The sequence below is a fragment of the Dermacentor variabilis genome, chromosome 4 (genome assembly GCF_050947875.1).
Source record: "Dermacentor variabilis isolate Ectoservices chromosome 4, ASM5094787v1, whole genome shotgun sequence".
Taxonomy (NCBI): domain Eukaryota; kingdom Metazoa; phylum Arthropoda; class Arachnida; order Ixodida; family Ixodidae; genus Dermacentor; species Dermacentor variabilis.
In genome coordinates, this window is record NC_134571.1 from 18955506 (window position 1) to 18982844 (window position 27339).

General features: G+C 49.1%; 1 protein-coding gene across 4 annotated transcripts in view; it reads left to right on the plus strand.

Annotated features, from left to right (window-relative positions):
- The first annotated feature begins 721 nt into the window (after window positions 1-721).
- The window catches only part of LOC142578736 (uncharacterized), a 77415-nt gene continuing 50797 nt past the window's right edge, over window positions 722-27339 (plus strand). For 2 of the 4 annotated variants that reach the window (XM_075688254.1, XM_075688255.1), the window contains exon 1: window positions 1351-2376. In XM_075688254.1, coding sequence (XP_075544369.1) covers window positions 1903-2376 — 474 coding nt within the window. In that variant the 5' untranslated portion in view covers window positions 1351-1902. Of the gene's footprint in view, window positions 2377-27339 lie in introns of all 4 variants that reach the window. The other 2 variants (XM_075688253.1, XM_075688256.1) reach the window with 2 other exon arrangements.

The following is a 27339-nucleotide window of genomic DNA, read 5'->3' on the forward strand; positions in this document are numbered from 1 at the left end:
ACGTGGGCGAACGGTAAACACAGATCTCCCTGCCCTTGATGTAAAACGGGGGTGTGAGAAAGGGTGTCCCGTCGAGCGTGTCTAATTCTCGGCCGTCAGCGGCGCGGTTCGCGCGGGGCACAAAGCCGTGGCGCGCAATCGACCGAGCATCAGGTAGTTCTTGTCCGGAAGCTGTGGTGCCTGACCCCCCCTCCCCCCCTCCTCCTCGCATCTGGCGGCTCCCTCGACAGGACCCACAGGTGACGCGGTCGGGTCCGGCCGCCGCCAGACAGTCGTTTCCATTATACTGACTATCTGTTGTTCCCTTCCTCCTCTCACCCGACCGTCCCCTTTCTCCCACCGTACTGTTGGCGTAACTGTTGAATATTCGAAGAAGGAACAGGAGACAGGGAAAGAGGAAACCAAATGCCGGGGCGAGGGTGACCGACGCGTATTCGGTTGCCCCAGGTAACCACCGGAGACCCGGCGCTTGTCGCTTCGATCGGAAGACTTATGCAGCGGCACGAGCTCGAGTAGGGAGCGTAACGAGATGTTTTCCGGACGCCGGCGGACCAACAAGCGTCGTCAGTGTCGTCGTCGTCAGTGACCCTCTCTTGGATGGCCGGCCAATCGCTGCCGAAGTGGTGCTGCTGTGTCGTTAACCCTCGGAGTTCGTTGATGCGCCTCCTCTGAACCACGGAAGGGTCACCCGCGGCATTGCTCGTTGCATCGAAGCTTGTAACTCGGATATTTATAGAACCTTTCTCGATGGCAGGGCCTTGGTGTGCGCGCGTGCAGTAAGAGTTGCGCGGAAGGCTCGCAACCGGGAGCAACGTACTTGACCCCTCGGATTCGCCAATGCAGGAAATATCTGTGGACGCACGTGAAACCGAGACGCTTTGAAGGTGCGCCGGTGATTATATACGCATGTGCGAATTCGTGCGCTAGCCATCCAAAACGACTGAATCGCCTTCATTGTCCCGGTGAAAACTGCGCTAGACCTGACCATCGTGGAAGGCGGAACTAATGCCCCCTGCCAGCCCTTCATATGGAGAACTCGTGACGATTGCTGCACCTAAATGGACTCGCAGCTGCATGGGGGAAGCCCAAGATGAGCAAGTTGTCGTCGTCGACGCGGACCGGGTTCTATCGCTGGTCCTCTGACATCAAACCAAGCAGAGCGGAGAGCCAGGTAACGAAGCCGCCGTGGCTTCTATAACGACTCTGCCACGTCTAGACACCACCGCGTAGCAGTGTACAGACGGGCATGTAGGTGAAGCTGGCGGCACGAGGATTGCGCAGAGCGCGAGCAAGAAATTCGTCGCCGGTAAAAAGGGTTTCCATTGCTTCACTTTTTCTTTTCTCCCTTTCTCTTCGAAATGACGTACGCGAAAGAAGTGGCGCGTCGCCACGGCGCCAAGGTACTTGCAGCAATCTGTTCGCGGCGACAGAACTTCTAGGCGTGATGTCCGGAGGAGGGGTGTATGCAGGTGCCTGACGCTCTGACACGATCGGCGATTGTGACACCCGAACGTCACCCGCGCCACGTCGGGTCGCCCGCCGTCGGTCGACTGGTGAATCTCGGAACTGCCGCTTAGGACGGCGACTGCAGCAGCGGAGGCGCTTCCGCTGGACGATAAGCAAAGGATAGTGCCGCCCCCTGAAAGCGCACGCGAGTGAGCGCATCGGCGTGCGTGTGTGTGTGTCTGTGAGTGTCTCGCGGGAGCCTCGAAACAGGAAAAACCGAGCCTTTTTCTCCGCAATATTCTTTCCCCTCCGCTCTTCTCGCGCGCGCACTTTCGCTGAGTACGCTCGTCCGCCGTCGTATCCAACACCGTCGGACGTCGTGCGCAGCCCAAGGGTGTGTGTGTATGTGTATGTGATACCGCGGCCTCGCGTGATTGCCGCCCTAGCCATGCGTGCATGCCGCCGCTCGGACGCTTCCGATTAGGCGTCGAATACTACCAGCACCGCCACGGAGCGCGCGAGCCGACCGCGCAAGGCGACCGTCGGCAAAACAACAGCGGCGCAGGGTCTCACCGCCTCCGGCGACGTCGACGGTGGCAGCGGAGACGGCGGCGACTTGGAAAATCTAGACTCGCGGACGTCAGTAGCCTTGGCGGCGGCCTGGACGACGACGCCGCTCCTTCTCTGCACGTGCCACCTCGCCGTCAAAGCGCGATGAAGGGCGCCGTCGTCGTAACGTTCGTCGTGCTGCTGCAGCTGTGGGCCCCACTGTGGCCGGGCGCGAGGGGTGTCGTGCGCAACAGGACCGAGGACCTGCCCATTGTGTTTCCAGACGACGACAACGTGGCCAGCGCAGGCGACGACGCAACGCCGTTGACGACGAGGACGGCTCGCAGGCTGCCCGACCCTCCGTTCGCCCGCAGCAAAGGGGTAAGTGAAAGTGCGCGGCGGCGCATCCTCGATCCCGGAGCGCGCTGTGTGAAGACAAAAAAAAAAAGAGAGAAAGCACCGAGTCTTGTGATGGTTCCGGAGGTGTCGGAGGACACGAAGATTTGCTCCGAAATCGGCGATTGGCAGGTTTGCGCGACTTCCGAGCGGAAAAGAGGGACGTATGGCGCGGGATTAGACACGGACAGACGACGCTGAGACGAGTTTCGCGTTTTTGTATCTGTGCCTGTGTCGACGCGGCCTCGGGAGAATGCTGTCAAGGTAGTACAAGCGGCTTCGTTGTCGGTGCCGGCCACGTTTCGCTTGCGTCACCCGGTGTATTTGCGCAGAACGAGTTTCCTATAGCGCATGATATGCAGTCGCGGCAGAGGATTGCCAAAAGGAAAACAAGCCTCGTTCGTTCTTCTAGTCGCCGCTAAAGACACGTGCCCCTGTTCTTCGGGAGGCGATGCTAGCTCTCCGTAATTAGCTTTCTGAGCAGAGGTGCGTGGAACCGCTTCTTCAAGAGCTGCGAGATTAGTGTTTCGAAAGGGCACGAACATGAGCAAATGAGAAAGAAGGGTAATAGCAGCAGAGTTCGACCACATTCGATGTTCCCTCTCTCTTCTCGAAGCGCACGGAACTCGAGGGCCGTTGCTTCCACTCGCTGCCTTAAGCGTAAAATGTTATTACATTGATGCTAGGCAAAGTAGAAAATGTAACAGAGCACGATTTATTAATCTATTGAAGTTAACTATGTGGAGACCGCGAAGACCTTCTAGGTTTGAAAGTCGAAAGTTATCGTAGGTAAGCTGTCAGGTTTGATACCACGCATTGATAAAAATACGATACCTTAACCTCGAAAGACGGCATTATGCAATGAGACAGTACAAATGTAGCTATACTTTTTGTTTTCTAGAATAGCTTGCGCTAGACGAGCGAAACCACAACAAACAACTATGGAGAATTCTCTTCACACCAGAGTGAAGTATCATTGGTCACACACGAGTTGCGCACAAAAGGCCTTATCAATACATTCTAGTTTAAATAATGAAACGTGTTTCGCATGCTGATGATACGATGCTGTTTCGCATTGTGAGACAGTGTTTCGCATGCTGAGACATATGGGCATGGTTTATCGTTGAGTGCCAAAATGAATCGCGCCTCACAGCGAAAATGCCCTTGTGGTGACATATTTCAGCCGTTTAAGCCGTCACTACCACAACGGCTTCATGGCTGCCGCTGGGAGCGAGGTCGCAGGTTCGATTTGCGGCTGCCGCGGCCACTTTTCAAGCTAGACAGCGCGAGAGCCGCACAGGAGAGCATGTCTTGCAAACCAATGTGGAATGAAAGGAATGTCGTACTTGCACACATGCACTGGCGGATCCAGAGTAAGGGGGGATGCGTTCTTAATGACGCGGAAGAAACTGCCTACCGATAGCGCAATCATGTGATTGCGCAATCGGTAGGCAGCTAAATAGTACCGCTGAATCGGGCGTTTCCTAAACCGCTCTACAACTTTCTCATATGATGTTTTACGTAAACTTAAGACTTGCAAAGTTAAATAATCTTCACAAATTGTGCGACTTAAGAGAATGAATGTGGAACGCCGTGTGATTTTCTCTATATATAGTGGACAACGTGCTTTTATAGGCGCGCCCCCCTATAGCAAACCCGAATATCTTTTAGAATATATATTGGGCAAAGTAAGCTGGATTCTCTAAGAAGACCAGGTTCCCCTCAAGCTGCAACATGCGGCTTTCTTTCCTGGGTATCTCCGCAACTTTGTTGCGGAATAAATTTGGTTTAATTCACATTCCCACCCATGTCTATTCCCACAGTGGGCGTATATGCCACTTCCTGAGGGCAATCATAATGTTTTAAGATACTCGCGTGCATACAGGGTGTCCACGTAACTTGAGCCAAACATTAATAATATGCGAATACCACCTAGCTGGACAGAACCAAGGTAATCTTGTTTGCCGTGTCTTGCAGATACTCAGGTTATTATTATTATTTTTTGCATTCCGCGTAACTACATAATTAACATTAATTAATTAACCAACTTAATTATAAGTAACTGAAAAATGTCAACAAGAAAATTGTAGAGCGACATGAAAAACTCCCGCTACAGCTTTCTGTTGCTCAATACGTGCTACATAAAAGTGTTTTTCCGAGAGTGATAGACGCCCGCGAGTGAACGCCAAATGCCTCGAGCGGCCAGTCGCGTGGTAATTTAGGTTGTATTCGGGGGTTTCTTTTATGTTTCTTTTTTTCTTTTACTTTTATGTAGCACGTATTGAGCAACAGAAAGCTGTAGCGGGAGTTTTTCATGTCGCTCTACAATTTTCTTGTTGACATTTTTCAGTTACTTATAATATTTGAGAAGTTGGTTAATTAATTAAGGTTAATTATGTAGTTAGGCGGAATGCAATGAAATAACCTGATTATCTGCAAGTGACGGCAAACAACATTACCTTGGTTCTGTCTAGCTAGGTGGTATTAGCATATTATTAATGTTTGGCTCAAGTTACGTGGGACACCCTCTATAAGGTGAGGGGCGGGATGCCACATTCCGGTCAGAAATCGACCTCGATTCGCCTTGCTCGAGTCAGCAGCAGTACGCCATAGTCACTGAGCTACAGATGTGTACGGAGATGATGACGGGGAAGTTTTTTCAACACATTCGGCATTGGTAACTTCCTTATTCGTCCAGCTAGTATATGAAACAAAAAAAAAAGTGTCATCTCCGGCATCTCATGACACCGCATTTGAAAAGACGAGTTCGGCGTATGCCTGTATGCTGGCCGACTGGCCACTATATTCTACAACCACAGATTTCTCGAAAACACAGGTGATGCCGTGCAGCATAAAACTCCGTCAGTGAGGACAAAGGCGCAGCCAACACATTTCCAAATAGTAAAAGCAGTTGTCTCTGAGCAACCTCCCGTTTTCTTGACGGCAGGAAGGTGTCGCAGTATTTCTGGCTGCGTTGGTCACGTGCTTTGGTGGAGACGGAACGCTAGAACTCCCGTGTAACTAGAATTAGTGACGCGTGAAAGAACCCCAGGGGGTATAAATTAAACCGCGATGCCGCCCATTGTCCGTGGACCTCGCTCAAGTCAACTGTGCAGCTTTCGGGCGTATAGACGCCATATGTGATCTCCGTGAGATTTGGAACGGTACGAACCGGCGGCTAACTGGGAAAGAAAATAGTGAGAAAGTTGTCAGTATAAATACGCAAGTTAATTATTTTGCTCTATGTGCACGGCAGAATCGGGGAAACTCATGCACATCTTCTTACTCCATGCCTACATCAAGTACTCGCGCGCTCTTCAGATTGCGGTCGCATCGCCGGCCGAAAGATAAAACCGAAAGCACGAACAGTGTCATTTTTTTTTATTTTTCCTTCTTAATTGGCGTTATCGCGCATATAGGCACACAATCGCACAAAAGTGTTGCACCAGTCACGCGCTTTCTGCAGTCAGCGCTGTTATCTTCGGCTATAGTGAAATCAGAAGTGTGCAGGAGCTTTTCTGTGCAGTATATCGAAGAGAGACGCCCCCATCCTGTGCGTAATCTCGGAAGTAATATGTGGCCATTGGAAATTATAGGGTTTTCCACAAGTGCCGAGAGAAAAAGGCTGTGCTGCACTCAGCAGCAATGCTCTATTTAGAGATAATAGCGTGCTATATGATGACCTTGAAATCAAGGAGGGGTGAAAAATCTTCACAGTCTTTTGCACTACAGTTTAGTTTCCCACATGGTTTCGTTTGCCACAGTTATTTAGCTTGTAGTAGTATACGTACTAAACAGTGAAATACGCTGTGAGATACGAACAGAGAAAGCACGTATACGGCAGAGGCGTGGAGGCCGTACGTAGCGGCAGTCTCGTCGGCGCTTCCCACAGTCGTGTTTAGCGGTCAGCGGACCCAAGGTTACAACTGCGAACGGTGTCGTGGAGAGGTGCGCGCGCCAGGCTGGGCACGGAGCGCAAGCAGGCCAGTTGTCTCTGGTCTTTCGGTGGCTTCTGCCAACCAGGCTAGCGTCCGGTTTGCTACCCTACAGGCATGGGCTAAGGGCAGTATAGAAAAAGGAAAAGAAGGGAAAGTGAGAACACTGCGCGCAGGAAGGAACACAGTCAGGCCGGTGCACTTCAAGTGTTGTAAATATCATTTGCGAATATATAGCTCGTTGCGCCAGGGCGACGGATGTGTCTACGGTCCCAATATTTTAGTCTTAGAAAAATGTTCTGTAATCCAGCAACCTTGACGCAATTTGGAGAGAGAGAGAGAGAGAGAGAGACGCTAGATGTCATATCGAGAACGTGTGAGGTGTTCGATCAAATTCCTTCACATTCACAAGAGTTTGCACGTTGGATAATCAGCTGGAAAGAAAGCCGCTGGCACTTTCATTAACGCCGGTTGGAATTAATGAATGATACAGTGATGACTCTGTGTACCCGATCTATGAAAGGGGTGTAGAGCGCGGGAAGATGATCGCGGAGGCAGGTGCGAAAGAGGGAGAGGACTCAACGACCGACCGATCCTTGGACGGGAAAGACTGCGGCGCCGCTGAGCAGACAACTCCTGCATCGGGTCGCGAGCTCGATCCCACATACGGGTCGCGCGCATGTAGCACTCGTACAGGGGCGAAGTATGTTAATCCACGGCCGGATCCCGTGGGATCCGGGGTAACGACCCGTCCCGATTATCTCACTCCGCCATTTGTACACGCTTGCACCTTAAGGGGCCCGCTGTGAAAAAAAGAAAAAGAAATGGAAATAAAATCCTGGCTACGCTGCCGGTGTACATGGGTCATGTCCGTGTACGCAGTGGCGCTGAGGACGACAGTCCCTCGATGCAGCGAAGACGGTGGCCTCGGCGCCGCATCACAGAGAAGTACAGTGCGGTCCAGCATTAAAGGCTGTAGAGTGTATACAAAGTGCGTGCGAATTTTTCCCTCTGGCCAGGGTACAATCGTCAGGTATTGCGTCACTTATTGTTCGTGGCCCTTGCACGTTTCTACACAGCGGCGCAGTGAATCGACATTGCTTCAGCCGCCACTGGCGGCTATAGAGCGCCAGCGAAGTGAGCGCCGCACCTATATATATATATATATATATATATATATATATATATATATATATATATATATATATATATATATACCGTGACCAAAAATGTATACGAACCACAGGCTCGCAGAAAGAGAAAAAAAGAAAAAGAACGAGAGAAAAAAAACTGAACTTAGTCGACATTCAAACACACAAACCGCAATCGACGATATCGCTGAAAATTCTCGATGCCAAGTTTGGAATGCAGTTCTCAATTTCAAGTTACAGTTCGAAGTTACGCGAAAAGCCGAAAAAAAAAAAATCGGCCCTATGTCGCGGAATCTCCGGTCCGTATACATGCGCAGGGGAGTAACGTGCACTTCGTGACGTACGGCGGGGCATCATTGCACAACCACGCAGCGACAATCGTTTGTCTACGATAAGCTCAGTTGCGGCACGCCGAGGTCTTCGGCAAAAATGCGGCGCGATATGGAAGAGAGCTCGGTCTCGCGAGGTGTGCGTATAAGAACGCGACAGAGGGGTTCGCCCGAGAGCGCGAGACCTTGCGACTCCCGCATCGCGCGTGGCAACCGCCCTTCGGTCGGGGCAGAAAGTGGCACGAGTTATCGCGCACGATTTGTTCGAGGGAACCGGGAGCTCGAGTGGTGGACTGCCAGAGCGTGATTGCTTTGATGCAACGAACTGCGCGCATAATGCCTGCGTCGTGTTCTTATACGTGTTACTTGGGTCCGTTGGTGCGTAACAGCATACTGTACGTGGGGCTAAGCAGCGCAACCACTGCAGACAGAGTCAGAACGACAGAAGTTCGGGTAGTAGCCCTTCACCGTTAGATCGCTGTAGTGTGCTAAAATTATTTGATTTGACTTCATTTTTGTTATTATTTTTAGTGGCTGCCAACAGCTTTGCGGCCTTGGCGACATCCCGCTACTTCGTATGCATCACATTTCGTGCGCAATGGGAGCAGAATAATGCGAAATGGAAAAACATTTGTCAAGTGAGTAATAGCACAGCGGACAACCAAAAAGGCGATGACAAAGTTGACCATGAATAATAAGACTGCAAAATCAGACAAGAGTACATGTAAACGTTCGTGTGAAGTCAGAGGAAAAGATCACTGTGCAGAAACATGTTTCCTGCAGTCGTGCCACTGGGCACCGTAAACAAACCTCAGGATAAGATGTAAGCAGACAAATAAACGTTCCACGAGATAGTACGCGATAGCGCAAGGACGTGAGCATTGTGGCACAGTCGAGGTCACCTGGCAAAACTTGACGTAGCAATTTTGTCACGTCACGATCGTGCCGTTTCTCATGCAGATTCACAAGGCCCAAGCCTGCCGATATCAGTTCACAACTATATAAAACCGACGTCGGCTACTGTACTTGTAGATAAATGCGCACAAATGAGCTTATACACGTAATTAACTGAAATTAAGACAACATCTGCTGAAAAGACGAATACCCGAATGAAACTTAATTCTCAAATGTTTCCTTTGAAGGACATAGTTCAAAGCAGCGGGAAGCAATAAATAAGCGAGTAAATGAGTTCGTCCGTACTTTCTGACTATTTGCCTAACACTGAAGTGGACTCGAGGCTTTAGAGAGACTACTGTGTTACGTGATTATTGTATCCCTTCTTTACGTCATCATCATTTTTCATAATTATCTTAGGTCCCCATGCGCATACTATAGCAGGTAATTAAGGGAAAATCAGACATCCACCCGTTCATAGCAATTGCTACAAAGGGAACCCATACTGGTTCCTGGAAAGAAAACCCTCGCACTTGAAGAAAAATTTGTCCTGGTCCGGGTCTCGAACCCGGGACCACCGCCTTTCCGGGGCAGCCGCTCTACCATCTGAGCTAACCAGGCGGCTAGCAGATGGCAGGGCCAAGTCGAATTGGTCAACAACTAGAAGCAAAGGCAAGAGTTTGACGTAATAGTTATACGGAAACCCGCAATATGGAGAGAGATTTTCCCTTTATTAATTCCCTCTCTCCACCTTGAGAGTTTCTGCAGAACTATTGCGTCATACTATAGCAAGTTATAGAACATGCTAACTCAGACCAGCCTATCTGCATTTGTTATTAATAAATTATTTCTCTTGCTCTTTCTGCGATTCCCATCGGAGCGCCTCTCCTTTGTTTGCAGAGACAAGCCTTATCTACAGGGGGTGTGCACTGACGTCACCATCGCGGTGGCCGCAGTATTGGCGCAGGACCAGCACGGTCGTGAGCCAACATTGTGGTCTCGCTGCATTTGTTGTCACAGATCTCACTTATCGCACGCATAGTTTTGATTGCTGGCGTCAGTTACGAAACGGTGGGAGTCTTGTCCCGCGGTCAAACGTATTGCCAAACAGTGAGTGTATGCAAGGCCCCTGAGGGCACAGAAATTGGTTGGTGCAGGACAAAAATCTCAGTTAACCGACTCCACACGAATAAGTGCGTCTCCTTCCTCAGTGTTCGACAGCGGCCTTATATGCAAATGCATGTATATTTTCTTTGTCCCCCCCCCCCACCATATATTAGGACATAAAGAGAAAGAAAAGGAAATGCAGGAATATTAAGCAGAATGCAGCTGGTTTGCCGCCCTATACACTGGAGGAGAAAGAAGCGGGAAGAAAAGGGGAGGGAAGCAGTGATTGAATAAGTTTTTGACATAGGATGCAAGAAAGAAAGAAAGAAAGAAAGAAAGAAAGAAAGAAAGAAAGAAAGAAAGAAAGAAAGAAAGAAAGAACCTACACTATTTCACAATAATCTTTTACACAACTATCAGCGAGCTCAAATAATCAAGGGCGGAGTGGATTCGATGCCAGAGGATCGCGGAACACTGCAAGCCAAATGCTTCTTGGGTGTTACAAGGAAGCACTACAATATAATTTGTCCTCAGTCGGCACTGAGCTTGCATCGCATGTACTGCAGGGTCGGCACATGTGCATGGCACATCTTACTCTGAGGATATGAGCTTTGTTGTATTATCGAGGTAAATGCTGGGAACATATCACAAAGCCTGAAGGCTGAGTGGAGCAAAGGGGTTTTCAGATGTCTTCGAACGTCACGTATTCTTTTTGACGCCACGCTTCACTTTGTAAATCAGCGCACCTTAATGGAACGCTTACGAAACGGAAAACGCCTTTGCTATAGCTTCCGCGCGCGGGCTTTCTTCGTCTCGATCAAAAATTGACGCGTTTCCTGGGTCGCTTGCCAAACCAGGAACTCCTTTTCTGGCACGCTTACGGGAGACCGGAAGGCACGGAAGCCTCCTTCCTTTGTGTGCCGACAAAGAGTTCGGGAAGCCACGCCTGTCGGAAAGGTGCGCTGGTTTTGTGCCCGACGCTCGGGACAACCTGGCACCCGTCACGCGTGTGCCGGATCTTGCATAGCCTTATAGACCACTGTTCATTATATCGACTCCCCTATTTTAACGAGACGTACGTCACATGCCTTGGCTGACGTACATCAGGAGGAGGCGTGCCATTCGCGGTCTCGAAGCTTACATCAGCATGACGCGGTTGGCGTTCTAGGTCTAGCTTGTCCACGCTGCCGGTAGCCGAGTAAGCAATACCAGGAACGATAGCAGCAACATGTAACTCCCTATACAGACAAAAAAAGAAAGAAAGAAAGAATGGCAACAAGAAACGTATCAGCACGTAGCAGCAGCGTTAATAACAGAAACGGCACAAATAACGGAAGCTCACTGACGTCGACGGCAGATAAACAAACACCTTTGTTTGTTGTTGCTTGAGAAACTCGCGGTTGTCTTTCAACGAGTTTGTCGGTGTGCGCTCGCCTCTGGTGTGTTTTTGAACGTTCCCGTGATGTCGCAAGCTCTGTGATGGAATTCCAGCGATGCTCGCACGGTGTGACAACGATTGCGCTTGCACAATGTGGAATATATTTCCGCGTAGATTGAGAACTTGTTTTTCAAGCTAGCGCATTCCTGACGATCGATGTTGGTGTTCGAGGCAAAACGCCTCCGCTGGCTTCCTGTCGCTCTTAGCGGCCGGCAAGCCTTCTTAATGGTCATATTTAGGAGTCTATCTTGTGTGTAAGGTTGTATTTTTCAGCTTTATGGTTTCGCTTTAGTGCCGCCTTAATTTAGTCAGTTGATATGCATCGCAGCAATGCGTAAGGTGATGTCTACGATTTTTCTATGTTTATTCTTGGTGGTTGGTTTCTGGCCGGTACTGGAGCGAAGCGCCAGGCGGGATACAGATTTATTTGTATTTACAAATAAGAAGAAGTGGAGGATGAGGGGGGAACCGGGTTGAGGTGGGTACTTGTGTACAGTTAGTATACCATTGGTGAATCTTAGAAGTATAGAAAGAAATCAGAAAGAAAAGGGTAGCACAATACAAGATATATATATATATATATATATATATATATATATATATATATATATATATATATGTGTGTGTGTGTGTGTATGTGTGTGTGTGTAAGGTCTGGTTCATTTCTCTTTCTCGCCTCCTACTCAGGCCGTTTCTTGAAAAATAAAATTAAATTATGGAGTTTTACGTGCCAAAAACACGATCTCATTATGAGGCATGCCGTAAGGAGGGACTCCGGAATAATTTGGATCACCTGGGGTTTTCAACGAGTACCTAAATCTAAGTACACCAGTGTTTTCGCATTTCGCCCCCATCGAAATGCGACCGCCGTGGTCGGGATTTGATCCCGCGACCTCGTGCTTAGCAGCGCAACGCCATAGCCACTAAGCGAATACGGCGGGTAGCCCGTTTCTTGTCGTACATCCTTCATAGTATAGGCGCATTATGTTGTTAGGAGACAACGACTATTCTAGCGAAGGGAACTGAGACACCCGCTTTGAACAGTAGACAAAACTCAGCGTAAGAGTTTTGTCGGACGTTCGATGAGTACGCAGAAAAAAGTGAAATTGTGTGACGAGCATTGTTATTTTCCGGCAATCGATATCAAAGCACTGAACTTTCGCCCCCCGTTTTTCACCTCACGTGCAGGGATCGTATCTCGCACGCTGTTTTCTTATTCTTTATTGTTGACCACGGTATATGAGCGAGTTCTCACACCTTTCAGAAGTACTCGGGAACAGTTTTCTGGCTGTCCTTAGCTAGCGGTGACCAATGCCAACCCCGCACCGTCATGCGTTCACCAGCGCAGCCCAACAATTTCCCAACTGACCTCCAACGTGAAGCCAGTAAAACGCGACATGATAACCATAAATTACGGGTTTCTGGCTAAAATAAACCGATAGAAATTGTTGTCCATTCGACCTAATTATACGCAATTCGGGTAACGTTTGTTTTTAAAGCCATTGATAATTATGTTTCAAAGTAAACATTCTGAACTTCGGTGCAAGTTTCGTTGCTTGTCTGTTCTTTGATTCATATTTGATGCCGAGCACTACGCCTCACGAGAACGGTTGCGGAACTACCCTCATTAGCTTCGCCGTAAAAGTATACACAGCCATGCGAGAGCGCCGTCTTTCCGCGCGAGACGGCGCTGCCGCGCTACATGGCAGCTCATTACTTTTCGAAGCGAGATCGGGATGCTTTAGAACACGCAACTATAAAGCGAGCCATAAAAAGAAGCATGTGCTTGCTGCGGTAAAGCTAGGGAAACGATGGAGCATGTTTTATTAGAATGTGAAGACGTCTGCCCAGCGGTCGATTTAGGCATCACTGGCCTCCTTGAAGCCCTTGGGTTCAGCGAGAGCAGTGGAAAAGTGAACATGTCCAAAATAGGGATTAGTAAGGTGCTAGTGGAGGATTGGTGGAATAAAAATAGGGAAACGACAAAAAAAAAAAAAAACGGAGACGTAGAAAAGCAAAGTTCGCAATAGCAGATCAGAAAATTTGGTTGTGGGAGTTCATATGGTTTTTTTTCTTTTTTAACCTAGGTAGGACATTAGGCACTATAATAGCAAGAGCTTGGTGGCGCAACCCACCGCCCCGTTCCAAAGGGGACGCTCATAATATCCATCCGTATTGTGCTACACTGCGTGCCTATCATCGAGGTGGTTGTTCTTGTGCTGGTTTTCAAACATCCACTGACAATATTCAAAGTTCCACGAAACTGCAGACCCCTTTCCGTGGGTCGAACTGAGGATTCCGATAGCGCGCAGCACCAAGACGTCTACTGCGGCGAAAGAGAAATGAGACAATTCAGCACCCGCCCCGCTTCGTTCCTGCCGACGATGGCTCGCCAAAGGGATTTGAGACAGAACCAGCCCATTGTTGGGAGAGAGAGTCGCCTCCAGACTCTCCGTCGGTCTGGTACGCTCGGGCCGGTACTTGTACACGCTGTTTTCCGCTATCTCTGTACATATTGTATAAATCGTTTCGTTTCCCGTTAGTCTGCTCCAATAGTCCGGCTCTCGTCCTTCACCCCGAAGTCACAACAACGGCAAGTATATGAACTTGGCGCGCCGCCATGTTGCGTCGCAGTCAGACAGACAGGGCTGACTCCTCTTTTTTTTTTTTCGTTTATCCACCGCGCGCACGAGAGCGGTATTCCATCTCTCGGCGCACGGCTGTTCGTGCATCTTTGTTTTTGCAACCTTCTTCGCCGTCGTCTCTGCGGTCGCGCTCCCGGGGCCATGCTTCTCAAGTGTCGCCGTGGCATCGGCCTGCTCATATCAGCGACGCGGACATTTGATCGGGTTCTCAAGGCTATACTTCGGCTGCTGCCTTCTTTCGCGTCATGAAGTGACCATTCTTGTAGCAACCTCCGCAAGCTAGGCGGACGGCAGTGTTGTGCACTTCACAGAAAAAAAAAAAAGATGTAATGCCATCTCAGACTTGCAGAGCGCTTAAGCAGTGCGCTTACGAAGTCGTGCCTTCTTTAGGGCAATTAATTTCTTCCAATTTTAATGGTTTATTGAAGTAAACGACGGATCTTAAGGGCCAATAATAAACGCTCTCAAGGGTATAAATAACGAGGACTGTGGAACCAACCACCACTCCGTTTAAAATGGAATGCTCATAATTAACATCCATCTATCCATACGGTATTCAAGCTCTGTTGCGAGAATGAGTTGGCTCTTAACAGTTGCAATCAGGCTTCGTTATTCAGGTTGAGGCCGTCCTATATAGCCTCGTAATACCAACGAGTGCGTGGACCTGTCGTTTCTTTTGATCATTGTTTTTCATTTATTTATTTATTTACTTATTTATTTATTTATTTATTTATTTATTTATTTATTTATTTACGCGCATCCTCGCGTCAGGTATTGACTTCCTTACTTGCGTTGCCTTTACGAAAGTTTTCAAAAAAAGTGTCCGGTTCGTTTGCGCTGACCTCTCCGCACAGGAGGCTCCTCCGTGAGGGAACCGTTGTTTTGACAAGATGGAAGTATATATGTACTGCTGGCAGTACTGCTCGCCACCACGTTGATAGCAGCGGGAGTTGTAGCGTATCTTCACCGCACCTGCTAAGAAAGAGAGAGAGAATAAGTGAATTACCATGAGCGTTACCGCTCGGATAGAGTCATCGCACAAGGTGCAAATTTATTAATTAAATGTGACTTAACCCCACAATGCTCGAACGCCATTCCACGTCTAATGAAATCACAACAACTTGCTCACACGTATTGCTGGCCACGGAGAGTATTTTGGTATAAAGAAAACAGCGAAATGATGATTGAATAATATTAATTAGTATGGTAATTGGTTAATTAGTAATTCATTTGCTGAACTATTCACAACTGAACGCTCTCTCCACAATATATTTAAAAAACGCTGGTATAGGCTGTGCATATCGTTTGCAGAGTTTTCAGGCATCAGGTCGACGGCTGTCCTGCAGTGCGGCGACGGCGATTCGTGCCGCAGAAGTCCAGCGACTTCGCACTCTCGTGGTTTGCAAACGAGTCTTGTCGGGCCTAAATCACCACGTATGTCTCTTTGCCTTTTCCAATTAATCTTTCCCCCATCCACTTTCCTCAGTGTGTTGCAGTAAGTCAGGAGAAACCTAGTTAATCCAATACCCTCTTGGCGAGAGGATAACTTCACCTATTTGCTTCTCTTTTTCTTCCTCTCCTCGTAATGCTCCTTGCTATCGCTAAAATGTACCTTGAAGATAAACCTCGTGTGCACGATATCGACGCGATCTTATCGAGTGAGAAGTCTAGCTGACACAGCCTGAACCGACCGCGTTTACAAGCGTCTCGCCAAGCGGCTTGGTTGAGTTAATTAACCCGACCGTTGCAGGGCCAGTTGGCCGATTCACCTTAGTACATGAATTTGTCCGTTACTCGTGCTTGTGGCTTCAAGCATTCTTGTGGCTTTGTTTATTACCCTTCCTTCATTGACCTAAATTTCAAAGCAATCGATAATTTTTTTAAGTTCAGAAGGCAATAGGAGTATGCGAAGACGTATAATCGCGGCAAATTTATTGCGTTGGTAATGCGTTGGTTGAGTGATTGGACACTAGTGCACGTGTGATTGCATACTGCCTTATGATTTCAAACGTTAATATTGCAATGTGCTGAATAGTGGTGTTTTATAGATCCACGATAACTACAAGAATGTTATACGACTAATATTGCAATTGTTCTGAGCACCTTTTGTTATTTCTTGATTCATGAGAAACAAAGAAAGTGTCTTGTGTTGAATACCAGTGCTGTTGTATGGCAGTTTTATTTTGCTTTCTGTATTTTTCTTTTTTTCCTGTTTTTTCCATGCTCATGTGTATTTTTACAATCCACTTCCTGTATGGGCCTGTGCAAAGGCCTACGGTATTGTTAAATAAATTAAAAAAAATGGCACGTGGCACCGCTTGTACATGCGTCCGTGCGTAATGGTTTCAATATCGGGGCTCTGTGCCCGAGGTCCTGTGTTGGAATCCTGCCGTCGCACAACTTTTGCTCTCCTTACTCTTCGCAGTGGCGTCACGAAAATGGTCGCGTCAATCCCACGGCCTGCCCTTTAGCTTTATTTCATGGTGAATGCCTATAGGCCTTGTTCAACCGGTCGACACCTTTTGCATCTTTGACGCCCCTGCCGTTTCTACTTCTGCAGGCCTTGGCGCACTTACTTGTGACCCTGCGGTTGATCAGTCACTCCTCGACGCTTTCCACTGCTCCATCGACGATGGCACGTCATCTTCAGAACGAAGCCAGCTTATTGCTCTCCTGCAGAGGTTCAACGCTTCTTTGACAGCCATGCTTCTGGTTTGGGCCGCACATCGACCGTTTTTCACCAGATAGATACCGGCAGTCATGCACCTTTACGGCAGCGCCCTTGCCGAGTATCCGCCCCCGAGCGCCGTGTCATTGACCACCAGGTTGCTGACATGCTCAAGCGTGGCGTTTTGCAGCCTTCCAACAGTTCCTGGGCATTACCGGTCGTCCTCGTTAAGGAAAAGGATGGCTCTATTCGATTCTGCGTCGACTACCAACGTCTGAACAAGATAACGCGCAAGGACGTTTACCCGTTACCGCGCATCGACGACGCCCTCGACTCTTTGCAGGGGGCCGAGTTCTTTTCTTCGCTGGATTTACGTTCCGGATACTGGCAAGTCCCTTCGGCACCATCTGATCGACGTAAAACAGCATTTGTAACACCTGACGGATTATACGAATTCATCGTAATGCCTTTCGGCCTCTGTAACGCTCCAGTCACTTTTGAGAGAATGATGGATAATATTTTACGCGGCCTCGAATGGAACACATGTTTATGCTACCTGGATGACGTAGTTGTCTTTTCCGCTGATTTCCGAACACATCTCAGCCGCCTCGAGCAAGTTCCGAAATGCCTTACTGACGCGGGACTTCAACTTAACTTAAAAAAAAAATGTCGTTTCGGTGCCCGAAAACTCACTATTCTTGGCCATGTTGTATCGCGAGACGGCGTCCTTCCGGATCTAGCCAAGCTCCGCGCTGTCACCGACTTTCCGCAACCAAAGAAGTTAAAGGAGCTTCAAAGTTTCCTTGGTTTATGCTCATACTTCCGACGTTTCATTCGAAATTTCGCTTCCATAAGTGCACCCCTGGCAGCCCTTCTAAGTGGCGACAAAGAACTTTCCGCTTGGTCGCCCGCCTGTGATGACGCCCTCACGAAATTACGCCATCTGCTAACCTCGCCACCTATCCTCCGCCACTTCGATCCTGCAGCCCCCACAGAGGTCCACACCGATGCCAACGGCGTCGAACTTGGCGCCGTACTAGCGCAACGAAAAGCGGGGTTTGATGAATATGTCGTTGCCTACGCGAGCCGAACTCTGACAAAGGCCGAGGCTAATTACTCGGTTACAGAGAAAGAGTGCTTAGCTATTATTTGGGCCATTGGAAAATTCCGTTCTTATTTGTATGGTCACCCTTTCGATGTCGTCACTGACGATCACGCCCTTTGTTGGCTGTCTACCCTTAAGGACCCATCTGGCGGACTTGCTCGCTGCGCCCTTAAGCTACAGGAGTACGACATCCGCGTTCTCTACCGTTCCGGCCGCAAACACACGGACGCTGACGCCCTTTCTCGCTCACCGGTCTCCGCTGACTGCGCTTGCCTGTCCGCCCTTGAGCCCACACTTACATCTCATGCACTGCGCAACATGCCGTTGGAGCAGCGAAAGGATCCCTGGATCAATGCTCTCATCAGCATCCTTTTTGATCCATCCAGCTCTTCACCATCTGGCGCTCTTCGCTGCCAGGCTACCCACTTCTGCATTCGCGACGGCCTTCTTTATCGTCGTAATTACCTCCCTGGCGGTCGCAAGTGGCTTCTCGTGATAACCCGCCATCTCCGTGACCTCATCTGCGACGCTTTCCACGCAGACCCTCAGTGCGCGCATGCCGGCCTCTTCAAGACCTATGCTCGACTACGCATCCGATTTTATTGGCGGGGCATGTATAACTACGTCAGAAAGTTTTTTCTCTCCTGTGCTCAGTGCCAACGCCGAAAATTACCTCCCGGACAAGTCTACCCGTCACAACCCCTTCACTGCCCTAGTCGGCCCTTTGATCGTGTTGGTATCGACATATACGGACCGCTACCCTCCACTCCAGCAGGCAACCGCTGGATTATTGTTGCAGTGGATTACTTGACCCGCTATGCTGAAACAGCTGCTCTGCCGACTGCCACCGCCCGCGACGTTGCATCGTTTCTGTTACGACATTTCTTTCTTCGGCACGGTGCCCCTCGCGAACTTCTGTGCGATAGAGGCCGAGCCTTTCTTTCCGATGCTTTGAAGGCACTACTCGACGAATGCCGAATCGTCCACCGCACCAGTACAGCATACCATCCGCAAACTAACGGCATGACCGAGCGCTTCAACCGTACTCTTGGCGATATGCTCTCAATGTACGTCGCCTCTGATCATTCGAACTGGGACCAAGTTCTCCCTCTTGTGACGTATGCGTACAATACTGCGGCCCAAGCAGCTACTGGGTTTTCCCCTTACTTTCTCCTATACGGACGAGAACCTTCTACTACGCTAGACACCATTCTTTCATATGCACCTGACGCGTCCGAAAGTACTCCGCTATCTGAAGCTGCTCGTCATGCCGAGGAATGCCGCCAGCTTGCCCGCTCTTTTTCCACCGAGGACCAGTGGCAGCAGCAATCCCGTCAACCTGCCGACCGTTCTGCACCAACATTTTCGCCTGGCTCTCTCGTATGGCTTCGGTACCCGCTACTACACCCGGTCTCTCCTCAAAACTTGTCGCAAAATACCTAGGACCTTACCGCGTTCTGGAGCAAACGTCCTCCGTCAATTACATCGTAGAGCCCCTCACGCCATCGACGGACCTACGCCATCGCGGCCGCGAACTTGTCCACGTCTCTCGCATTAAGCCGTACTACGACCCTATAGTAGTCTCTTCGCCTTAAGCCGCCAGAATGGCGTTTTTTTCTGCGGAGGGCGATTGTAACGAAGAAGAGTAGCCTGCCTGCGCCACAGCACCATCGCTACCGGCATGAGCTCGTGGTTGCTGCCCTTCGCCGAACGCTTGTGACCGCTACCCGTTCGCGCCCATTGCTAACAAATCCCTTAGTAAATCTTTATTTAATTATTTACAACAGAGTACTTCCTTGAAAATGAGCAGTTTGCAAAGTCACCAAGTCATTCAAAGCCAGAATGACCAAGTTCAGGCAAATAGCTAAGCTGACTGAGCCGCCCTGCTTGCAACTCCCATAGACACTAGCGCCGCAGTTGCCTTTAGTCATTGTTTGAAACTCTATGGGTACGACAACTTTCATCGTGTTCAGCTCAAGAACTTGAGACAGGGGCAGACAGAAGGCAGGGCTGCTATTTTGTAGCGATGCCTTCTGCCTTATTCTATGCTATTCTTATCATTCACCACACACGGCCGTCCGATCCCGTTGATAATGTGGGCAGACCGTCGCTCTGACCGCTGGCCAAGCGCGAAAAGCGTGAAAAAGCATAGAATCGGAAAAGGCATCGCTACAAAATACCGGCCCAGGACACACATGGGCGCTCGTGTGTGTCCTGCCTTGTCCCTGTCCGAAGTTTTTGCGCTAAACGCTAGAAAGAGAAACGTGGAAGCTGAGATGAAAGATATTTACTTATGCGAGAAACACGTCGAGAGAGAGAAACTAAGAGCGAAAGGTAAGGAGGTTAACCAAGGACGTGCCCGATAGGCTACCCTACACTTGGGGACGGGGAAAGGAGAAGAATAGATAAGGGGAGAGAAGAAAAATAATAGGCAGTCATACACACAGTCAGTCGCAAAACACGTTCAAGTTTCTGCACTGACTGAAGGCTCGTTCCCCGTATAAGCCTTGCTCATTGGTCCCCAAATTAGGCTTCCCCCTCACTCCCTCCCTCTCCCCTCGTTTTCCGAGCTCTCGGCACTGTGCGTGTATGTGTGTGCATTTCAGTTTCCTAGGATACTTAAATTTCTAGAACGAGTCCACACACACACACACACACACACACACACACACACACACACACACACACACACACACACACACACACACACACACACACACACACACAAGAAATTATATCGCTTGGCACCGTTAACTTGCACTTCGATACAGCGAATAGCGCTTGCACGAGCGCGTAGTCGTATGGTACCAGCACGCATAAACACCGTTATTCTAATGTATGCGGCCTGTTTTTGTTTCTCGCTTGTTGAGCGCTTGCAGCCAACACTGAAACTCGCATGGAGATTGCATTCCTCAATATTTCAAGCACGTCCGCCTTTTGTTCATTCCGTTCAGCTCCTTGCTTTGTTTTTGCTTTTTTCTTCTACCGATTTTTTTGCGAGCACCGACAGGAGACGGCATTCGTCGTATAGGCGCGTGCACTCAGAGAGAGAGAGAGAGAGAGAGAGAGAGGAGAGAGAGAGAGAGCAAGGAAATTGGCCCATTGTTTCCAATCGATTGCAAGGACGACGTAATTAAAACTGCCTGGCTGTTTCCTGTCGAGCATATACAGGCAAGAAAAAGACGCTTGCGTCTGCCGCGCGCAACGACTGTAGGGATCGATGCAGTGACGGGCGTACAAGTTCAGCACGTGTCCGTTTGTAACGAACACGAAGCATATATAGGGCGGAAGCCAGGTACTGATGCGGACGAGTCGCCTTGCTGGAGGTGACATTTAAGGTAACCTTAGCGTGCATGGACCCGTCAACTGCATTCGCCTCTTCGCGTATTCTTGGTGATGAGTTTTGGATCGATAACTTCGCTGAACCGGAACTACTTTTTCGAAAAAGGTAAGCAAGGACACTTTGAAATAAATAGACATGCCTCAGATCAGCAACAATAAATTTTGAATGAAAACGGGACATCGCGCGTACTTGGCCGTATAAGCACGTAAAGCAGAGGTGTTGCACTAAGTGTGTGTGCGTGTGATTACATATATATGTGTTCTTTCTGTGACGGCTAAAATCTTACTTGTTTCACAGCCCGAAATGGGCAAAAACGAATTCTTTGTTTTCGAATTCCGCCTGCAGCCCAGAGTGGCTTCTACGTGTCACGTAATCATCTCACGCGACAGACGTAGGCAATCAGACGTATGTCCTCTCCGAACGAAGAAAATACAGTAACTGAACGAACGGCACCGGTAGCTAGCTGTCCATGCAGCAGAGCTCTCCTCCCGTCATCGTACTGTCACCCGCGTTCTTCTTTCACGCGTGTCTAGGCGTGAAGTAACGCATAACTCGGTATCTAAGGTTAATGCGTTCTCGGCCATATATTTCAATAATTTAAACAGCTGGAGCACCCTCCTTCGGCGTTGTAGGAAACGCGATAAGCGAAGCGTCTGCGGCGTAAATCGTGTAGACGCGCCTATCGAGCGGCCGCGGTATTACTGCCGCAGTTCGATATAGGCCGCAGGACATCGTTTCGTTCCAGACTGCGACCGCTGATCACCAGCCAGCTTGTAATCGACTTCTTCCAAGCCTGACTTCTCCCATCGCCTTCCACCAGTATCGCTGCTGTCAGTCAATACGGCGGCAGCGCGGGCTCCATGTGCGTAGGCTTGTACATACATGGGTGTCGGCCAATTAGAGGCTGAAACCGTACCATGCGATTGGTTAGTTTTCCGCAACGCTGCAGGTTACTGTCAAAACAGGGCGGGGAAAGAGAGGCATGAGTCAGCTGGTCACATAATTGTTGGGTAGCGCACAAGCCGAAAAGTAAAATATATGCTGTATGAAAGGCAATGCACGTCACCGGCGTTCCCGTTCGTACAAGCTACGCACGAGTCGATGCAGTAGGCGGGTTGGTTCTGTAGTTTTCCACGAAACAGCTATTGTTCAGCTCTCCAGCGTGTATGTATGCATGTAAATGCGTTATAAGCGCATACACACGACGACATGCTGCGTTTTGGCGCTGAGCGATCGAATGCGGGGCGCACGCGAATCAACAAACCCAGTGAAACTTCCCCCGCCGGTGGACGCCGGAAATAGCTGCGGTCTTGTTGATGCACTTGGTGTCGCTGGCGGTGCGTGCCACCGCAGTGGTGGACTCGCCGGCGCTGCGCCACGCTGTGCCACTGGGTTGCGTGTCATCCGGTCTTTGCGGCGCGCCGCTCCGTTTGCTCATCGTCATAAATGCCAACTCGGCCGTCGCGCGGTGGGCGTGTGACTTGCGAAGCGGGGTACGCGTGGTGCACGTTTTGCACAAGCGGCGCAACATGCAACTATAGATGGCTTGCAATGACGTCATCGTAGCTGCCATGCTGGTGCACCGGCATGGTGAAAAGGTGGGTCTGTGACGTCACGTGAAAACTATCAATACAGTCCTATAGCGCTGCGCATACATATGAACAGGTATATATATATATATATATATATATATATATATATATATATATATATATATATATAAACGAGAGAATAAAGAAAGAGACTTAGGGGGGCCCTATTTCGTTAATCATGGCCTTATAAACCTGGCAGACAATGCAGCCAAGGAAAGGACCAGAAAAATTAACTGTGGCTGAAATTGAAATGTAGAAAATCATAAAGCGTGCATGGGGGAGGGCAAATAGAAATGAAAGTGGACGCAACTTTAATTTATATAACGTGTCGCCGGTGGGAGCCGAACCTACAACCTCCGCATTACAATTGTGTTGCACTGGCAATTGTGCTACGGCGGCGGCTATCAATCCGTCCAATAACATACATATTTATATTTACTAGATCAAGCTCTGGTTAGCCAGCGCCACTCAGAACGATGGTGGAGGGGGGGATGTGAACCTCCCTTTAAAGTAGAACTGTTAGAACCTCGCTAGGTTTCTCTTGACGTTCGCAGCTTCACCGAGCTGGGGGAGAGATAGTTTAGAGAGAGTGCAAACAGTATAAAAATAGCATCGCGCAGCATAGCGACACGGCGAGGCTGGGTGGAGCCTAGCGTGGGAGAAGGAGCGGCGCGGTGGGGACACGGGTGGTGCGACTTCATTGCTCTCCGCCAAAAACCCGCGTGCTCACTTCGGCGGATTTCAGTAAGCTACCAGACACACGGCGTCGGAGCTAGCATGCGTCAGAACCACGGTGTAAGAATATTACTGTGATCAGAGCTAAGGCGCAGGCGGTTGCCGCCGCGTCGCGTTGGTGCAGCGTCTAGCACACGACACCGACGCAATGGCGTCTCAACAAATCGCTTTGTTGTGTCGGTTGCCTCAAATGGCGCGCCGTCCCAACCGAAACCCTCCACAGAGGAAGACGGCATGGATTTTTCTGAAGCCTTAACTTCCCCCAGCTCCGCTGGTCTCTGGTGTTTGCGATAGCAGAGTCAAGCATTTTTTTACCCTACGGTTTCACGTGACACGTGAACTTAGGAGAGCAGGCAAGTAGCTAAAAAACCTACGCTATATACTTAATGACATTAAGATTGCCAGATTCGAGACCCTCGCCATGAATGAGAGAGAGACGAAGGGAAACCGAGGGGTTTGATTTGTTTTATTATAGGGCCATATAAAGCCGACAGACCATGGAGACAAGGCAAGCATCAGGGAAATTAACTGTGGCTGAAATTGCAATGTAGAAAATAATGAAGAAAAGGGAAATTAAGTTTGGCGACATGTTATCTTGTCGTCCACTTTCATTTCCCTTTTACTTGTTATTTTCTGCATTTGCCGCGCGACTGGCCGCTCGAGACACTTTGTGTTAAAGCTCCTCACTTTGCGTTATTCGAAGGCTTCTTTCACGCTCTAGAAAACACTTTTATGTAGCACGCATTGAGCAGCAGAAAGCTGTATCGGGAGTTTTTTCATTTTGCTCTACAATTTTATCACTGGCATTTTTCATCGAATTATAATCTTTGAAAAGTTGATTACTTAATTAAGAATAATTATGTAGTTAGGCGGAATGCTAAAGATAATCTGAGTATCTCCAAGCGACGGCAAACATTACCTTCGTTCTGTACAGCTACGTGACATTTGCATATTATTAAATCCTGGTGCATGATGGTTGGGACACCCTGTATATGGGCGAGGCAGTTGCTGGAATGATGCATGACTACCTGTGGTACTGTTTGAAAGGAGAGAAATACAGGGAGCCCAACCAGTGTAGAGCGACGGGCTGTCCATTGCTGGGGTAAGAGATAAAGGGAATGAGGGGTAAAGAGCCGAGGAGAGGGAGTAAACTTAAGTGCGTCGTTGTTCGAGAGCCACATGTACCTGTATACACTCATTTCAAACAGTGGCCAACGAAACTAGTTGCTGTTTCACCTCATTCTCTGATAACAAAAGTTAAGAGGGGCAGTGAATTCGTAAAGAGTTTGAACAACGAGTGCGTCTTGATACCCATGCAGCCACCTATAGACAGCTTCAGCCAAACAACGAGTCTCTGTTGCGACTATATATGTGCTGATCTGTGGAAGAGAGTTAATACGTTCTGAAAGACTCTAAACATATGACGAAAGAAGAACCCGATACAATATGAATGTAGGACCACACTGTAAATGCTGTTTGCTTGTAAATGGCGCATAATTGTCAAAATGTGCTACTTTTATAATTTTTTACATGTTTTGTTCAACTGCTCGCTAAAGAGCGTCGTTCGGGCGAGTTAGACATCAAGAGGAAAAGTGCAAAGAGAGCTTGCCTAGCAGCGAGTGTTACTACCCAGTTTCAAAGAAAACGCTCATATGATGATGACGATCATCCCCACCATCTTAATCACAAACATGCCTGCACGCTTTTGCGCTCCTCTGTGGCCCAAAACCACTTCTTCGTTTAAATGATATCGTGCCACGCACATGGCTATTGCTGCAATAGGCTCCCTATTTATGCACAGTGCGCAATACTTCACAAATGCTGAGGTTCTACCATGGTATGACATTGGCGACCCGGAACCACCAAGTCATTTGCGTCAAGAGTGATGAACGCCTGCTGTGCAACATCTCCCAGGACCGTCACTTGTCATCCTAATGTGTGCCGTGGAAGAAGCTTGGGCGCGAAATGTCGAAACGAAATTCGTCGAAGTCTAAATGACCATGTCACGCGCATAATGGCGCGATGATATATAGAGGTCCCGAACGCGACCTTAGGGTGGCCTAATTGCGTGACGGCATTGTCTGCTGCGCGCATGCACTGCGCCAGTGTTAGCGAGACAGCGGCCCCGTGTTTTACTTTCTCTCGTCTGTTCGCGCGGGCGTGTGCTTGTGGGCCTGTGTCCTTGCGTGAGCACGTAGTAGAGACAGGGAAATAAACAAAAATAAAAAGAAACAGCGCTGGTGAATTTGCTCTCTACGCTTCGCACCTCGATAGCTGTTCTATCCGGTCACACTTCTCTCACGCATGTACCCCATCATTGGCGCTTTCCAGTGGGCACAGAAAGCACTTTGAACTGCTCGAAAATTGCTGCAGCAACTGTACTCCCGCCAGTTTCGGCCGTACTAGAGAGATGATAAAGGAAACAGCATGGGTTAAAACAGGGCTTACAAGCGTATGACGCACGAAGCTGAGCTTGCTGAAAAAATTTGCATAGGGAACTCCGGCGCTATATGGCGTCTGTACAGGCTGCAAGCACATGCGTTTTAGATGGCATGGGAGTGATGCTGAGTTAGAGCGACCTAGTCATTCTAGCTGAGTCCGTGGGTTGGCCTGAACGTCGTCCTCCTGGCTTCAAATTGATTTGAGGCGTCGTAAATGGATAATTTCCAACAAAACATTGCGTTATAACTGCGATAATCCGCAATGATTGTGCATGCGTTTCATTGCTTTCGTGCGTTTAGTTTCTTGAAAGTTTAGAAACTTAAAGTGTTATAAATAATGCCGCACTAACACGTCTATAGCCGCAAGCGCGAATATTAGACGAATTCAAGATTCCAGATTCATTTATTGCTCCAATAGAGCTTCATGTACTAACAGTACATTAATGTACTAACCATTATACTCATATGGTAGCTGAACAATCACGGAGCCCGAGTTACCGCTATAATTTTCATAGGGAACTGTATGCTGTGTAGTGCTCGTCAGACGCTCGTTTGTGTCGTCTGCCGTATAACATATGCTGTATGACCTGTTCTAAAGTGCAGTTTCGCTCATTGCTCAAGTACGCGCCAACCGGTCCTAATTAAGATTAGTGTACGTACGGCCAAAGTAGCGCAGGGGCTGTCCAATAAGGTACTTGGAGCAGCGCTTTCACGCAAGTGTTTCTGTTATCACAATTGAAAACGTCGAAACCTAATAGCAACCTGAAAATACTGTAGAAAGCGAGCGACGGACGGACGGACGGACGGACGGACGGACGGACGGACGGACGGACGGACAGACAGACAGACAGACGGACAGACAGACGGACAGACAGACGGACAGACAGACGGACAGACAGACAGACAGACGGACAGACAGACAGACAGACAGACAGACGGACAGACAGACGGACAGACGGACAGACAGACAGACAGACAGACAGACAGACAGACAGACAGACAGACAGACAGACGGACGGACGGACGGACGGACGGACGGACGGACGGACGGACAGACGGACAGACGGACAGACAGACAGACAGACAGACAGACAGACAGACAGACAGACAGACAGACAGACAGACAGACAGACGGACGGACGGACGGACGGACGGACGGACGGACGGACGGACGGACGGACGGACGGACGGACGGACGGACGGACGGACGGACGGACGGACGGACGGACGGACGGACAGACGGACAGACAGACAGACAGACAGACAGACAGACAGACAGACAGACAGACAGACAGACAGACAGACAGACAGACAGACAGACAGACAGACAGACAGACAGACAGACAGACAGACAGACAGACAGACAGACAGACAGACAGACAGACAGACAGACAGACAGACAGACAGACAGACAGACAGACAGACAGACAGACAGACAGACAGACAGACAGACAGACAGACAGACAGACAGACAGACAGACAGACAGACAGACAGACAGACAGACAGACAGACAGACAGACAGACAGACAGACAGACAGACAGACAGACAGACAGACAGACAGAC